The sequence below is a fragment of the Hemitrygon akajei genome, chromosome 1 (genome assembly GCF_048418815.1).
Source record: "Hemitrygon akajei chromosome 1, sHemAka1.3, whole genome shotgun sequence".
In the NCBI taxonomy this organism is placed as follows: Eukaryota; Metazoa; Chordata; class Chondrichthyes; order Myliobatiformes; family Dasyatidae; genus Hemitrygon; species Hemitrygon akajei.
In genome coordinates, this window is record NC_133124.1 from 120,635,644 (window position 1) to 120,652,958 (window position 17,315).

The window sequence follows — 17,315 nt, forward strand, 5'->3', positions numbered from 1 at the left end:
CTGTATGTTCCTGTCAGAATAAAAGGCAAGGAACATTGGATTTTGAGAGATATTAAGGCCCTGGTTAAGAAGAAGAAGGAGATACAAAGCAAGTATACGAAGGCAGGAAGAAATGAGGTACTTGAGGAGTACAAAAAAATGAAAGGGAACACATAAGGAGGAAATCGGGAAGGCTAAAAGTTGCTCTAGCAGATGATTAATACAAATATATTAAGAGCAGAAGGATCACAAGGACAAAGTAGCCCCTCTGGAAGATCAGAATGGTCATCTATGATCTTAGAACTATATAGATTCCAGAGGAATAAGGAGCTGCCAACAGAAGTGCCTTGAGGAAAATTAGGGTGGATAAATCCCCAGGACCTGACACAATGTTCCCTTGAACCTTGTAGGAGGCTAGTGCAGAAACTGTATAGGGCCTAGCAGAGATATTTAGAATGTCCTTAGCAACAGGTTAGGTGCTAGAGAATTGGAGGATAGTTAATGTTGTTCCTTTGTTGAAGAAAGGGTCTAAAAATTAGTGCGGAAATTATTGGCCAGTGAGCCCGACATCAATCATGGGTAGGTTATTGGAAGGTATTCAAAGGGACCAGAAATATAAGTATTTGGATAGACTGGGAGAGATTAGGGATAGTCAACCTGGATTTGTACATGATAGGTCATGTCTAACCATCCTTTTTTCGAAGAAGTTACCAGGAAAGTTGAAGAAGGCAAGGTAGTGGATGTTTGTCTACGTGCACTTTAGGAAGGCCCTTTTCAAGGTCCAACATAGGAGGTTGGTTGAGAAGGTTCAGTCACTTGGTATTCAGGATGCAGTAGTAAATTGGATTAGACATTGGTTTCACAAGAGAAACTAGAGAGTGGTAGTAAACAATTGGCCCTCTGACTGGAGGCCTGTGACTTTTAGTCTACCATTGTGATCAGTGCAGGGTCTGTTACTGTTTGCCATCTCCATCAACGACCCGGATGATAATGTAGTAAACTGTATCAGCAAATTTGCAGATGACACCAAGGTTGGGGGTGTAGTGGACAGTGAGGAAGGCTATCAAAGCATGTAGCGGGACCTGGACCAGCTGGAAGAATGGGTAAAAAATGACAGATGGAATTTAATGCAGACAACTGGGAGTTGTTATACTTTTGGAGGACAAACCAGGATAGAACTTACATGGTGAGTGATAGGGCACTGATGAGTGCTGTAGAACAGAGGGAGCTAGGAACAGTGGCGTATCTAAGGTATAGCAGGTATGGCATGTGTCCTGGGTGCCACTTGAAGGGGGCGCCACTGAGCAGTTTCTATTAAAGTCAGACAAGCCATCCTTGGATAGTGAAAGAAGAATTTTCTTCAGATGTATGATCTGTCTGTGATTATCATGGGTGAGAAGCACTAGGATGGCCTTATTTCAGAGCATTGTGTAAGAAGACCATGAAACGTTTCTTCACAAAGAAGAAGGAAAGTGCAGCTGAAGGACAGAAGAGACAAAAGCTGGAGGAGGAGGAAGCCAAGAAGTCGAGCAAGTTCTTAATGCCCTTCTTTGAAAAGCCCGGAACAAGTAGTTCAACACGTTCCATGGAGTCACCTGCACCTGCTACAAGTTTGTTAGAATCCGAAGGTGGATCAAGTACAAATGTGTCACAAGCTGAAGAGGAAGTCAAGTCAGATAAATCCAAGTATGACGAGATTGAGGCTGCCACAGAGAACGTGGACATGACAGGAGGGGAAGACAATGGTGATGGTGGTGATACTGAGTTTATTGACGAGATTGAACCTGATGACACTGAACCTAGTGATCTGTATGGTGTCAAAGAGCCTCAAACTGTCATACCAGAAGTGATTGAAAAGCATGACACTGGACTTCTGAAGTTTGACAAGGATACTGGAAAAGCAATTCTGCCTGACACGTTGAAAACTGAAATAATAAAGCTGGGTTTGAAGTATTTCCAGAACAGTGAGGGGCCTTTCCTACCAACAAATAACCACTCAATGAACGAAACTTGGTTCAAGAGGAAATTGGGAAATGGTCGTGGTGAGGAAGTGACTCGCTCATGGCTGGTCTATTGCCCTTCTAAAATGTCTGCATTTTGTATCTGTTGTCTTCTCTATTCCCGATCAGATCATCAGTCCTCATTGGCGCAGGAAAGTGGATTCAACCAGTGGAAAGCACCTGAAAGGATTAGTGTTCATGAAAATGCCAAGAATCATCAGGAATGTTTCACACTGTGGAAACTTAGAAACATAGAAAATAGGTGCAGGAGTAGGCCATTCGGCCCTTTGAGCCTGCACCGCCATTCAGTATGATCATGGCTGATCATCCAACTCAGAACCCTGTATCTGCTTTCTCTCCATACCCCCTGATCCTTTAGCCACAAGGGCCATATCTAACTTCCTCTTAAATATAGCCAATGAACCGGCCTCAACTGTTTCCTGTGGCAGAGAATTCCACAGATTCACCACTCTCTGTGTGAAGAAGTTTTTCCTCATCTCGGTCCGAAAAGGCTTCCCCTTTATCCTTAAACTGTGACCCCTCGTTCTGGACTTCCCCAACATCGGAAACAATCTTCCTGCATCTAGCCTGTCCAATGCCTTTAGAATTTTATACGTTTCAATAAGATCCCCCCTCAATCTTCTAAATTCCAGTGAGTATAAGCCTAGTTGATCCAGTCTTTCTTCATATGAAAGTCCTGCCATCCCAGGAATCAATCTGATGAACCTTCTCTGTACTCCCTCTATGGCAAGTCACTTCTCAGGCAGGAGTTTCAAGTTTCACCACCCACCACTCAAAACACTTCATCACTGTTGATTTAACTGCTACTGGGCAATAATCATTGAAAACAGCAGCAAGTTTTTCAACAGGTGTCGGTGATCGGAGTACTGCGCAGATTGCAACAGAAGCGTGCCAACGCAGGTCTGGCGAAGAGCTTTAAAAACTCAGTCTCTATGGAGCTACCGTCTAACTGAATAGTCATCGTGGGAGCGGTCATCATTGGAATTGTCTGAGGCAGAAATTTGGCTGGAAACAGAGGAGTTATTGACGTGGTATTTCAGTCACAGATTGAGAAGGAAAAGCAGAAGTGGCATAACATCTTGACGAGAATCCTTCACTGTGTAAAATTCCTTGCAACTCAGAACCTGGCTTTGCGAGGACACGGGGAGTCACTTCAGCTAGACAATGACTCCAATGTGGGAAATTTCCTTGGCTTACTGAAACTACTGGCCATCTTTGACCTGTCATAAAAGAACACCTCACTCATTTGGAAAGGCATCCTGGATCCATGTCTTATCTTTCACCGGGTGTCCAGAGCGACTTCATCCACATGATGGGATCCACTGTTCACCAGAGTTTACTGAGAAGCATTCATAAAGCCAAGTACTATGGTCTCATGTTCGACTCGACTCCTGATCAGGCATACCGTGAGCAGATGTCAGAAATAGTGAGGTATGTGGAAGTTGATTTTGAGAGGAAAACAGTCCGTGTTAGAGAGTCCTTCCTTGGTTTTATCCAAATAGGCCAGAGCTTGGTTAAAGACATTTTGAAACAGCTAGAGAAGGACAAAATGGAGCTACAAGATTGTCAGTCACAGTGCTATGACAACGCTGCTGTGATGGCTGGACACAGAAGTGGTGTTCATCAAAGAATAAGTGAGAAAAACAACCTGGCAGTGTTTGTGAATTGTGGCAGTCACTCACTCAACTTGGTGGGTGTACATGCAGCCAAGCAGGATACAATGATGGTCACATTTTTTGGAACCATTGTAGCTCTCTACATGTTTTTCTCTTGTTCAACACAGCGCTGGGAAAAACTCAAAAACGCCGTGCCTGTGGTTGTTAAGTCGGAGTCCAAAACCAGGTGGAGTGCAAGGACAGAAGCTGTGAAGCCCGTCAACAAGTACCTTGAGGAGATGCTTCAAGTTCTCCAGGACATGATAGACAATGAAAACAAGACCACTGAAACAAGAAGTGATGCAAGGCAGCTGTACAACTGCATGATGAGTGACAATATTCTGATTTTGCTGGGATTTTGGAACAAAGTGCTCATTCGTATTAACCATATTCAAAAGAGGCTGCAGGATCCTAGCATGAACTTCCATGATGCTGCCCTGGATTTGAAAGCCCTCCGAGATCATTTTTGTGATGAAAGAGAAAAATTGGTTAGTGAGTCACTCGAAGAAGGAGTCAATCTCTGTCAAGAATGGAATATTGAAGTTGAAAGATGTCAGAGACAAAAGAAACGAATGGCTGATGAGAACTTGAGAGACGCTGGGTTAACAGCTAAGGAGAAAATGGAAAGAGTCATGAACGGAACACTTGACTGTCTTCACAGAGAAATAGATGATAGGTTCATTCGTTTGCACAGCACTGACATCAAGTTTGGGTTCCTTCTCGATGGCGAGGGACTGTGTTACAGTGCTGACAGTAACGACCTAAAGAAGAAGTGCAAAAATGTGGGCGAATGGTACAGCTCTGAAGTTGATGGACAGCAGCTATATGAAGAAATTTCGGATTGCAGAATGTTGCTATCAAGGCGGGTCAACATGAAAATATCAAGACCTGAAGAGCTTCTTGAATTTATTGTTCAGTATGGAGGTGAGAGCGTCTTCCCCAATCTTCACATTGCTATTCAGATCATGCTAACCATCGCAGTTTCCATTGCCAGCTGTGAGAGATCATTCAGCAAGTTAAAACTAATAATTTTGTATTTGAGAGCCTCCATGGTCAAGGCAGACTCTGTGATCTTGCTCTGCTGAGTGAAGAAACTGAAAAAACTGACTTTGATCACATCATAGACCAACTTGCATCAGTGAAAGCAAGGAGGGTGCAGTTATAATTTTCATGTAGTGCCATAATTTGTTAATTAAAAGATTAACGAGCTTGAGTTGTATTTTCGAGCTGATATTATGGTAAAGTTATCTAAAAGATGGGTGTCAGATGTTTGGACAGGGGCGCAATTTCAGTGCTTGCCATAGGCACTATTTTCTGTAGATACGCTCCTGGCTGGGAATACTGATCCGTAATTCCTTGAAAGTGGTGTCACACGTAGATAGGGTCATAAAGAGAGCCTTTGGCTTCATAGTATTGTGCACTGAGTAAAATCAAATTATTGAACACAGGAGTAGGGATGTTATGTTGAAGTATATAAGATGTTGATGAGGCATAATTTGGAGTATTGTGTGCCCTATCTGGTCATCTACCTACAGGAAAGATATTAATAAGTTTGAAAATTTACCAGGATGCCGCCAGGACTTGAGGACCTGAGTTATAGGGAAAGGTTGAATAGGATAGGATAGAAGGGCATAGGAGTATGATGGGAGATTTGACAGAGGTATCCAAAATAATGAAGGGTATAGATAGGGTAAATGCAAGTAGGCTTTTTCTACTGAGGTTGGGTGAGAGTAGAACTAGGGATCATGTTTTAGGGGTAAAAGGTGGGGCAGGTCCACCATCATGACTGTGAACCTGTAGCAAATTCTGGAGTTCTGCACATGCGCAGTTTGACAAAGAGCTCCCAGAGGCGCTGTATTAGTGATTTGACATTCCTGCACAGTCTGTACAACCTTTGCCACTGCAATGAAGTCAGTTAAAGTAAAACAAACAATGTATCAATGAGCTCGTCTTTCTTAAAAATACACGGAAAATCTCATTTAATAGCTTACTGAGCCATAATTATCATTCAATAAGTTGCATGACTCTTAAAGCAACTATATTTGTTGATTGTAGTTTCCATAGACAAATATTTTCAACAAACAATGTATTTTAAAGTATAAACACGAGGAAATCTGCAGATGCTGGGAATTTAAACATCACACACAAAATGCTGGTGGAACACAGCAGGCCAGGCAGCATCTATAAGGAGAAGCACTGTTAACTTTTCGGGTCAAAACTAAGGGTCTCGACCCGAAACGTTGACAGTGCTTCTCCTTATAGATGCTGCCTGGCCTGCTGTGTTCCACCAGCATTTTGTGTATTTTAAAGTATTATCGTTAGAAAAATATGTGGTATTTAAGCTTCTGTTTTAGCTGTAATATGCCAGTTTCAGACTGTACCTCATTGTCTGTAGGGTGTAAGAAGATGCCATCTGTTATGAATCCTTCAGCCAGTTTGATGTTTCTACAAGTCTATTCCAGGTTTTAAATTGCTGTAGATAAATTAGTGTGTCGTACAAAGGACAAATGGGTTCTATGAGGAGTTGGAAGAGTTGGACTTATTCTCCATTCCAAGCAAAAGTTAAAAGAAGGTTTAGAGCTATTGCATGATAGAGCAGGAAAACAGAGCCTGCAACCCTCTGAGTCCACACGGATGACCAACCAGTCTAATTTATAGTGATCCTACTTTTGTCCTCCCCACACTCTCATTAACTTCCTCCACGTTCTACCACAGCTACACACGAGGGGCAATTTACAACAGCCAATTAACCAATCAGCCTCATGTCTTTGGGATGTGGGATGAAACCAGAGCACCTGGAGTGAACACCTACAGTCCTAGGGAGTCCATGCAAAACAGGGGAAATGTGCAAACTGCACACACACAGCACACAGGTCAGGCGTGAACATGGGTCGCTGGCACTGTGAGGCAGTGGCTCTACTAGCAATGCCTTTTGTTAAAGATCGAAGCAGTTTTCAAAGAAAACAAGTCTAAAAATCGTGTTTCCAGCCGCAGGAAAGTCATTAAGCAGAGGAAGCAGATTTAAGGTAATCGGCAGAAGACACTAGGAGAAGACATGCGGCAAGCTCCAGAATGGGTGGTGGAAACAGGTGGAAAAGTGTTTTTCCAACATGCCTCAGCAGTATTCCAGTTTAAGTCCCAACTTCAAAGAAGTATTATGCATCGAACTGTGTGACAGTTCCGTTCCCCACACGTTGTAATCAGAGTTGATACCTAAAAGATATTTTTAGCATTTTCCTTCTTCATCATGGGCTTCATCCATACTTACTTAGCATAAGTATTGCATAATATTGCCTTCAGCACTGTGGAAATAGCTGACAAGGTGCATTTGTGTGGCACATCTAATAATGCCTCTGCATTGAGACATTCTCAGATCATTTCTCCAGACCGCAAATGCATAGTCTTCCAGTCAATATCAAGGGGAGGCTACAGGTACCTAAGGGTGGAATGTGGTTACTGGATCCATCTTATGCATCAGAATCTTGTTTAAACCTGATGCCAGTTTTCCCACTGAACCAGCCACGTAAGTACTCTGGCCAAAACAGTAAGAGAAAATCGAGTTTGAGTTTACTGTCACACGTACAAGTACCTTTGCGCACAGGTGCAATTTAAACCTTACCCGCAACCGCAACAGAGACTGTGTGTATTGAATTGCGTGCGCTGCTTCCTGACACATCCCAGCCTCTCCACCGTGCTTCAGGGGAGGAGTGCAGCCCTGACTGCTCTCAGGAAGCTTGCCATCATCCAGGACGAAGCAACCCTCTTGATGGACTGCCCGTCCCCATTGTAAACCTTCATTCCCTTCACCACCAGTGCATAGTGGCTGTAAGCGTGCACCAGCAAAAAAATGCACTGCAGTTCCTCACCCAGGCTTCTCCCAAGTAACCAGACAAGCCCATGAACTCTATCACTGACAAGGACGAGAGTAGCAGATGCATAAGGACAGATTCCACTCCGAATTGGACGCCATCGTGATTTGGAAATATTAGAAATTGGTAATTGCTTTATTATTATCGCATGTACCACAGTAGAGTGAAAAACTTTGATTTGCATGACATCCATTCAGATCATTTCATCACATCAGTACATTGAAGTGGTGCAAGACAAGAGCACTAACAGAATGCAGAATATAATGTTAGACCTACAGAAAAAGTGCAGCGCAGACAGACAACAAGGTGCAATGCTATGACAAGGTAGATTATGTGGTCAAGAATCCATCTTATCAAACGAAAGGACATTCATTTTCATTGCTGGAACAGTTACTACTCCACAACCATCCGGCTCTTGAACAAAAGGGGAGAACTACACTTACTTGCCCATCCATTGACCTGTTCCTACAACCAATTAATTCACTTTAAGGACTCTATCTTGTTATTTCATATTCTTGTTATTTGTTGCTATTTATTTATATTTGTATTTGCACAGATTGTTGTCTTCTGCACTCTGGCTGATCTTGTTATAGTTACTATTCTATAGATTTGCTGAGAATGGCTGTAGGAAAATAAATCTCAGGTTGTATTTGGTGACATGTACTGTATGTACTCTGATAATAACATTTACCTTGAATTTTGATCTACATCCTGGAATTTGTTCCTCAACAGTGCTGTAGGACGACATTCACCTGAGGGCCAACAGAGGTTCAGGAAAGTGCTGAGCATCACCTTCTCTGCAGTAATTAGCAACGGGCAATAAATAAGTGGTGACTTTGACAGATATGCTCAGATTCCATAAAATGAGCAACAATTTCAGCTAATTGGGTGAGGAAGGTGTGAAAATGCACGAGGGAGCTGATTCAGAGACGCCAAAGCTCTAGTGTGAAGCTCAAACCCAAGGAACACCTCTGCCAATGCAACCTGGCAAATAATTTCACAGTGATAACCTTCCCTCTTTCAAGGTTTGGGCTTTACCAGGTGTATTATACTGTTTGACAGTAGGGAGCTGGGAACAATATGAACAAAAATAAGGCATTCATAGTGACTAGCAGCCACCTGATAGTCATTTGACAAGGGACCTAATACAAATGTAACATGTACAATGGGTGGCATGGGGACAGGGGGCTGAATGGCCTACTTCAGTGCTACTTGACTCTATAATTCCATGTTCCACCTGCTTCTTCTCCGTTTCTCCCTCTTCCTCTCATGCTTCTGTTTATGCCAGCTGTGGTGGGTTTACGGTGGTGTGGAGCTGGTAGAGGTGATAAGGTCAACCTCATCCTTTCAAAGGTTAAATGGCTTTCTCCTTCTTCCTTCTGTAACCCTCTTAGGTATTCGGTGCTGAGAACAATGCACATTTTGTGCAAAAGCAAGTGAGCAGGCGAGACACGGGAAAGCAGCCCTCTACACCCTCTGAGCTCCGAGAGAGGCAGAAGAAAATGTGAGTATTATCATGCAGCATTTTGGAACAGTGAAATGCCCCAATATATTTCATGGACTCTACCATCAGGAGACTATGGATTGATATCGATTGTTACTTAATGTCACCATAGAAGGCCCTGTTTCTGTGCAGTATGAGCCGAAGGCCCTGTTCCTGTGCAGTATGAGCTGAAGGCCCTGTTCCTGTGCAGTATGAGCTGAAGGCCCTGTTCCTGTGCAGTATGAGCTGAAGGCCTGTTTCTGTGCAGTACGACCCGAAGGCCTGTTTCTGTGCAGTATGAGCTGAAGGCCCTGTTTCTGTGCAGTATGACCTGAAGGCCCTGTTCCTGTGCAGTATGAGCCGAAGGCCTGTTTCTGTGCAGTACGACCCGAAGGCTTTGTTTCTGTGCAGTATGAACTGAAGGCCCTGTTTCTGTGCAGTACGACCTGAAGGCCCTGTTCCTGTGCAGTACGACCCGAAGGCCTGTTTCTGTGCAGTACAAGCTGAAGGCCCTGTTTCTGTGCAGTACGACCTGAAGGCCCTGTTCCTGTGCAGTACGACCCGAAGGCCTGTTTCTGTGCAGTACAAGCTGAAGGCCTGTTCCTGTGCAGTATGAGCCAAAGGCCTGTTTCTGTGCAGTACAAGCTGAAGGCCTGTTTCTGTGCAGTATGAGCTGAAGGCCCTGTTTCTGTGCAGTACGACCCGAAGGCCCTGTTTCTGTGCAGTATGACTCGAAGGCCCTGTTCCTGTGCAGTATGAGCTGAAGGCCTGTTTCTGTGCAGTACGACCCGAAGGCTCTGTTTCTGTGCAGTATGAGCCGAAGGCCCTGTTCCTGTGCAGTATGAGCTGAAGGCCCTGTTTCTGTGCAGTACAAGCTGAAGGCCTGTTTCTGTGCAGTATGAGCTGAAGGCCCTGTTTCTGTGCAGTACGACCCGAAGGCTCTGTTTCTGTGCAGTATGAGCTGAAGGCCCTGTTTCTGTGCAGTATGAGCCGAAGGCCCTGTTCCTGTGCAGTACGACCCGAAGGCCTGTTTCTGTGCAGTATGAGCTGAAGGCCCTGTTTCTGTGCAGTACGACCTGAAGGCCCTGTTCCTGTGCAGTACGACCCGAAGGCCTGTTTCTGTGCAGTACAAGCTGAAGGCCCTGTTTCTGTGCAGTACGACCTGAAGGCCCTGTTCCTGTGCAGTACGACCCGAAGACCTGTTTCTGTGCAGTATGAGCTGAAGGCCCTGTTTCTGTGCAGTACGACCTGAAGGCCCTGTTTCTGTGCAGTATGACTTGAAGGCCCTGTTCCTGTGCAGTACAAGCCGAAGGCCTGTTTCTGTGCAGTACGACCCGAAGGCCCTGTTTCTGTGCAGTACGACTCGAAGGCCCTGTTCCTGTGCAGTATTAGCTGAAGGCCCTGTTTCTGTGCAGTATGAGCTGAAGGCCCTGTTCCTGTGCAGTACGACCCGAAGGCTCTGTTTCTGTGCAGTATGAGCTGAAGGCCTGTTTCTGTGCAGTATGAGCCGAAGGCCCTGTTCCTGTGCAGTACGACCCGAAGGCCTGTTTCTGTGCAGTACAAGCTGAAGGCCTGTTCCTGTGCAGTATGAGCTGAAGGCCCTGTTCCTGTGCAGTACGACCCGAAGGCCCTGTTTCTGTGCAGTACGAGCCGAAGGCCCTGTTTCTGTGCAGTATGAGCCGAAGTCCCTGTTCCTGTGGCAGTATGAGCTGAAGGCCCTGTTCCTGTGCAGTACGACCCGAAGGCCCTGTTCCTGTGCAGTATGAGCTGAAGGCCCTGTTTCTGTGCAGTATGAGCCGAAGGCCCTGTTCCTGTGCAGTATGAGCTGAAGGCACTGTTTCTGTGCAGTACAAGCCAAAGGCCTGTTTCTGTGCAGTACGACCCGAAGGCCCTGTTCCTGTGCAGTATGAGCTGAAGGCCCTGTTTCTGTGCAGTACAAGCCGAAGGCCCTGTTCCTGTGCAGTACGAGCTGAAGGCCCTGTTTCTGTGCAGTATGAGCCGAAGGCCCTGTTCCTGTGCAGTATGAGCTGAAGGCCCTGTTTCTGTGCAGTACGACCTGAAGGCCCTGTTCCTGTGCAGTACGACCCGAAGGCCCTGTTTCTGTGCAGTATGAGCCGAAGGCCCTGTTTCTGTGCAGTATGAGCCGAAGGCCCTGTTCCTGTGCAGTATGAGCTGAAGGCCCTGTTTCTGTGCAGTATGAGCCGAAGGCCCTGTTCCTGTGCAGTATGAGCTGAAGGCCCTGTTTCTGTGCAGTACGACCCGAAGGCCCTGTTTCTGTGCAGTATGAGCCGAAGGTCCTGTTCCTGTGCAGTATGAGCTGAAGGCCCTGTTCCTGTGCAGTACAAGCCTGATGCACCATCAATAACTCACGCTGAGACGTAGGAAGCGAGGTATCAGCTTTTATTGACTGGAAGAATAAACAACACTACATCCTGGGGAATGAGGCAGAGCAACAGGCCACAGACGCCTTTATACAGGGGTCTGTGGGAGGAGCCACAGGAGCAGTCAGCAGGGGTCTGTGGGAGGAGCCACAGGAGCAGTCAGCAGGGGTCTGTGGGAGGAGCTACAGGAGCAGTCCAGACAGGTATATCTAGTTCACCACATTCACCACCCCTTTGTTTTAAAAAGAGTCCCCAAGTATATTTACAGGTTAAGTCTATCAGGTGGTCGAATCTTTCGCTGCGATCTACGTAGCTCCGGCTGCAATTACACAGGTGCCGGAGGTGGTGATTGCACCGGAGACGGAGAGTGGGCTGGTTCTGTCCCAACTGGAGGTGTCAGGGATCCCTCACGTGTGTGCGAGGCACCCGGAATAGACGTGTACGAGATGCCCGGTACATGAGCGTCGTGAGGAGTCTGGGTGTGGCACGGTGTGCGCGGTGTCACCTCGGGTACAGGGTTCATAGTTACCGTGGAGTGTACGGGGTAGTGGTCTGCTGATCCGGCGGGCGCCAGGTCGCGGACAGAGACCGTGTCCTCCCGCCCATCAGGCAAGACCACGTAGGCATACTGGGGATTAGCATGCAGGAGGTGAACCCTCTCGACCAGCGGGGAGTATTTATTACTCCTCACATGTTTACGTAGCAGCACTGGCCCCGGGGATGTCAGCCAAACTGGTAGGGTGGTCCCAGTGACAGACTTCCTGGGAAAAGAGAATAGGCGTTCGTGAGGGGTGGCATTAGTGGACGTACACAACAGGGAGCGGATAGAGTGGAGTGCCTCAGGGAGGACCTCCTGCCATCGGGAGACCGGCAACCCTTTTGACTTAAGGGCTAAAAGTGTGGCCTTCCACACTGTGGCATTCTCCCTCTCCACCTGGCCATTCCCCCGGGGATTATAACTCGTGGTTCGACTAGTAGCAATGCCCCTAGCTAGCAGGAACCGGCGCAACTCGTCACTCATAAAGGAGGACCCTCTATCATTGTGGACATAGCAGGGATATCCGAACAGTGTGAAGAGCTGGCGCAGGGCTTTTATGACCGACGTGGTAGTAGTGGTTGGGCAGGGAACGGCAAAGGGGAATCGCGAGTACTCGTCAATAATACTGAGAAAATAGACATTGCGGTCGGTGGAGGGAAGGGGCCCTTAAAGTCAACACTCAGTCGCTGAAAAGGGCGAGTGGCCTTGACAAGCTGCGCAGTGTCAGGACGGTAGAAGTGCGGTTTGCACTCAGCGCAGATCTGGCAGTCCCTGGTCATCGTCCTGATGTCCTCCAGGGAGTACGGCAGGTTCCGGGCTTTAATGAAATGGTAAAATCGGGTGACCCCCGGATGGCAAAGATGGGCATGAAGGGCATACAGCTGGTCGAGCTGTGCACTAGCACACGTTCCCCGGGATAGGGCATCAGAGGGTTCATTGAGCCTGCCAGGCCGGTACAGGATATCATAATTGTAGGTGGAGAGTTCTATTCTCCATCGCAAAATTTTATCATTTTTGATTTTGCCCCGCTGTTGGTTGCTGAACATGAACGCCACCGAGCGCTGGTCGGTCAGCAAGGTGAACCTTTTGCCGGCGAGATAGTACCTCCAGTGCCTAATAGCTTCCACTATGGCCTGGGCTTCTTTCTCCACCGCGGAGTGCCAAAGTTCAGAGCCTTGAAGGGTAAGAGAAAAAAACGCCACTGGTCTGCCTTCCTGATTGAGGGTAGCAGCCAGCGCGACGTCAGAGGCGTCACTCTCTACTTGGAAGGGAATGGTCTCGTCCACCGCATGCATCGTTGCTTTGGCAATGTCCCCTTTAATGCAGCTGAAGGCCGCGCGGGCCTCGGCAGAGAGGGGAAAAGTGGTAGACCTGACCAGGGGGCGGGCCTTGTCCAGGCACCGCCGGAGGGCCTTGAGAGTGGTGGGAAGAGGGAGTTCTAACAGGGGGCGCATACGGTCGGGGTCAGGGCCAATGACCCCGTTCTCCACGACATACCCAAGGATAGCGAGTCGTGTGGTTCTGAACACACACTTGTCCTTGTTATAAGTGAGGTTCAAAGCTTCGGCCATTTGGAAAAATCGTTGGAGGTTGGCGTCGTGATCCGACCAGTCGCGACCACAGATGGTGATGTTATCTAGGTAGGGAAATGTGGCCTTCAGTTTGTACTGGTCCACCATCTGGTCCATCTCCCTCTGGAAGACTGAGACCCCATTTGTGACACCAAATGGGACGCGCAGGAAGTGATAGAGCCAGCCACCCGCCTCGAAGGCGGTGTAGGGGCGGTCCTCTGGGCGGATGGGGAGCTGGTGATAAGCGGATTTCAGATCTATTGTCGAGTACACCTTATACTGAGCTATCTGGTTGACCATATCCGCGATGCGGGGTAGGGGGTACGCGTCAAGCTGCGTGAATCTATTGATGGTCTGGCTATAGTCCACAACCATCCTATTTTTCTGCCCAGTCCGAACAACAACCACCTGGGACCGCCATGGGCTTGTGCTCGGCTCAATGATCCCCTCCCCGAGCAGCCGCTGCACCTCTGAATGAATAAAGGCCCTGTCCCCTGCGCTGTACCTCCTGCTTTTAGTCACCACCGGTTTACAGTCGGGGGTCAGGTTGGTGAACAACGATGGGGGAGGGATCTTGAGGGTGGAGAGGTTGCAAATAGTGTCAGCAGCACAGCTATCGGCATGGTGCTGGGCGGGATGTGTGGTTCGGCGTGTATGTGCGTGTGGTAACGGAGTATATGGCGAAGTCCCACCAAACTGAGGATTCCTGACAGTGAGTGGTGGGAGGGGCCCGTCATATGCCATAGTCACACTTTTGAGATGGCTCTGGAAGTCGAGCCCCAACAGCACAGGTGCGCACAGTCGAGGCATGACCAGGAACGCAAAGTTCTGATATTCTGTGCCCTGCACCACCAATGTCGCTACACAACCCACCCGGATGTCTGTGGAATGCGACCCAGAAGCCAAGGTGATCTTCTGACGTGCCGGCCGTGTCACGAGTCCACAGCGTTGCACTGTGGCCGGGTCAATAAAACTCTCAGTGCTGCCCGTGTCAAACAGGCAGCTAGTCCTGTGTCCCTGCACCAGGATGTCCATCATCGACCTTGCGAGCTGGTGCGGAGCGCTTTGATCGAGGGTCACGGTAGCCAGCGTTGAACGGGGCGAGTCGGGGGCGGGGCCTGGTGACGCCGGCAAAGATGGCCGCTCACATCCGGGCATGCAAGATGGCGGCTTCCAGGTCGCACACGGGTAGGTAGGGGCGGGGCAAGGTGACGTCGGCAAAGATGGTTGTCCACATCCGGGCATGCAAAATGGCGGCCCCCAGGTCTCAGACGCAGCGCTGCTCGACCCCAGGTGCGGTTTAGATTTACAGACCTTGGCGAAATGGCCCTTCTTCCCGCAGCTGGAACAAGTCACTTCGCGAGCCGGGCAGCTGTTTCTGGAATGTTTCTGAAGCCCACAAAAGTAACAGAGTTTTATGCCTGGCGAATTCGAGGAGTTCGTGATACCGCGACTGGCAGCGGCGTTGGCGAATTCGCTCGGAACCGGGGAATCGCGCGGCTGGACCGCCTCGGCATACAGCTGTGCAGCCTCCAACGTATCAGCCGTCTCTATCGCTGAGCGTAAGGTAAGATCAGCTTTTTCCAGCAGCCGCTGGCGCAAATACACTGACCTGACTCCAGTCACAAAAGCGTCTTGGACCAAGAGTTCCGCATGCTGTTCCGCTGTGAGCGTTTGGCAGTCACAAGTCCGCACGAGTGCCTGTAGAGCTCGGAGAAATTCAGCAGTCGACTCCGTAGGCCGCTGTTTTCGTGTTGCCAAGTGATGCCGGGCATAAACTGCGTTCACCGGCCGCAGGTACTGTCTTTTGAGGGCGTCAAGCGCCCCCTCGTAGGTCAAGAGGTCCCTGATGAATGAATAAACTTTTGGGGCGACCCTCGAGAGGAGAAGTCTGAGCCTAACAGCTGAGTCGGTGGCACGAACCTCCTCCAAGTATGATTGGAAGCATACAAGCCAGTGTTCAAAGGCAAGAGCTGCTTCAGGGTCTTGGGGGTCCAAATCTAAGCGTTCTGGGCATAAAACGGTTTCCATGTTTTAACTTCCAGTCAATAAAATTGATGCACCATCAATAACTCACGCTGAGACTTAGGAAACAAGATATCAGCTTTTATTGACTGGAAGAATAAACAACACTACATCCTGGGGAAAATGAGGGAGAGCAGCAGCCCACAGTCGCCTTTATACAGGGGTCTGTGGGAGGAGCCACAGGAGCAGTCAGCAGGGTCTGTGGGAGGAGCCACAGGAGCAGTCAGACAGGTATATCTAGTTCACCACAGTGCAGTATGACCCGAAGGCCCTGTTCCTGTGCAGTATGAGCCGAAGGCCCTGTTCCTGTGCAGTATGAGCTGAAGGCCCTGTTCCTGTGCAGTATGACTCGAAGGCCCTGTTCCTGTGCAGTACGACCCGAAGGCCCTGTTTCTGTGCAGTACGACCCGAAGGCCCTGTTTCTGTGCAGTACAAGCCGAAGGCCCTGTTTCTGTGCAGTACAAGCCGAAGGCCTGTTCCTGTGCAGTATGAGCTGAAGGCCCTGTTTCTGTGCAGTATGAGCTGAAGGCCCTGTTTCTGTGCAGTACAAGCCGAAGGCCTGTTCCTGTGCAGTATGAGCTGAAGGCCCTGTTTCTGTGCAGTATGAGCTGAAGGCCCTGTTTCTGTGCAGTACAAGCCGAAGGCCTGTTCCTGTGCAGTATGAGCCGAAGGCCTGTTCCTGTGCAGTATGAACTGAAGGCCTGTTCCTGTGCAGTATGAGCCGAAGGCCTGTTTCTGTGCAGTATGAGCTGAAGGCCTGTTTCTGTGCAGTATGAGCCGAAGGCCTGTTTCTGCGCAGTACGAGCTGAAGGCCTGTTTCTGCGCAGTACGAGCTGAAGGCCTGTTCCTGTGCAGTATGATTCTATGAAGTACAAAATAAGGAATAAAGCAAAATAAGAAATGATTAAACTGACAACACCTTCTCACTCGCTGCTGTTGAGGGAAGGTCCTTGCATTTGAGTGATCTCTCTCTCCCTCAGTGCTGTCGGAGGATGGTACCGGAGCAAGATTTAATAGGGATTTGTGGATTTGGATTCCAATTCAGCTTTACGCTGTGTTTAAGGTCTGGTCACTCCATTTTTTGTTGCTACTTTTGGGTGATTTTTGAGTCAGGGCAGCCTACAGATAATGAACACTGAGCTGAACTGAAATATGACTTTTGATTTTCTGTTTTATATTCTGTGCTGGCCCTCATTTTTTTTTATTGCTGTTTGCATGATCTTTGTGTGTGGGGGGACAGTGGGGGGTTGATGTTTTTCTTTGAATGGGCTGGTTCCATGCATCTTTGTTTCTTGGCTGTCTATGTGGAGGACGAATTTCAGGGTTATATACTGCATACGTACTTTGATAATAAATGTGATTTGAATATTTGAGTCGCTGAACAATGGCGCTGTCAGTAATGCTGCTGCCTTGCGGCACCAACAGACCTGACCTCCAGTGCTACCTGTGTGGAGTATGCATGCTGTTGCTGTGAGGACTTCTTTCAGGTAGTCTGGTCACTCCCACAACCTTAACACATATGGGTTGGTAGTTTAAGCAACACACACAAAATGCTGGTGGAACACAGCAGGCCAGGCAGCATCTATAGGGAGAAGCACTGTCGATGTTTTGGGCCAAGACCCTTCGTCAGGACTAACTGAAAGGAAAGATAGCAAGAGAGTTGAAAGTAGGAGGGGGAGGGGAAAATGTGAAATGATAAGAGAAGACTGGAGGGGGTGGGGTGAAACTGAGAGCTGGAAAAGTGATTGGCAAAAGGGACTCAGAACTGGAGAAGGATCATGGGATGGGAGGCC

General features: G+C 48.2%; 1 protein-coding gene across 1 annotated transcript in view; it reads left to right on the top strand.

Annotated features, from left to right (window-relative positions):
- Positions 1–17,315, top strand: part of ofcc1 (orofacial cleft 1 candidate 1) — a 254,122-nt gene that overhangs the window by 223,210 nt on the left and 13,597 nt on the right. The window contains exon 10 of the mRNA XM_073050909.1: positions 8,919–9,028. Within this exon, the coding sequence (XP_072907010.1) occupies positions 8,919–9,028 (110 nt within the window). The remainder of the gene's footprint in view (positions 1–8,918; positions 9,029–17,315) is intronic.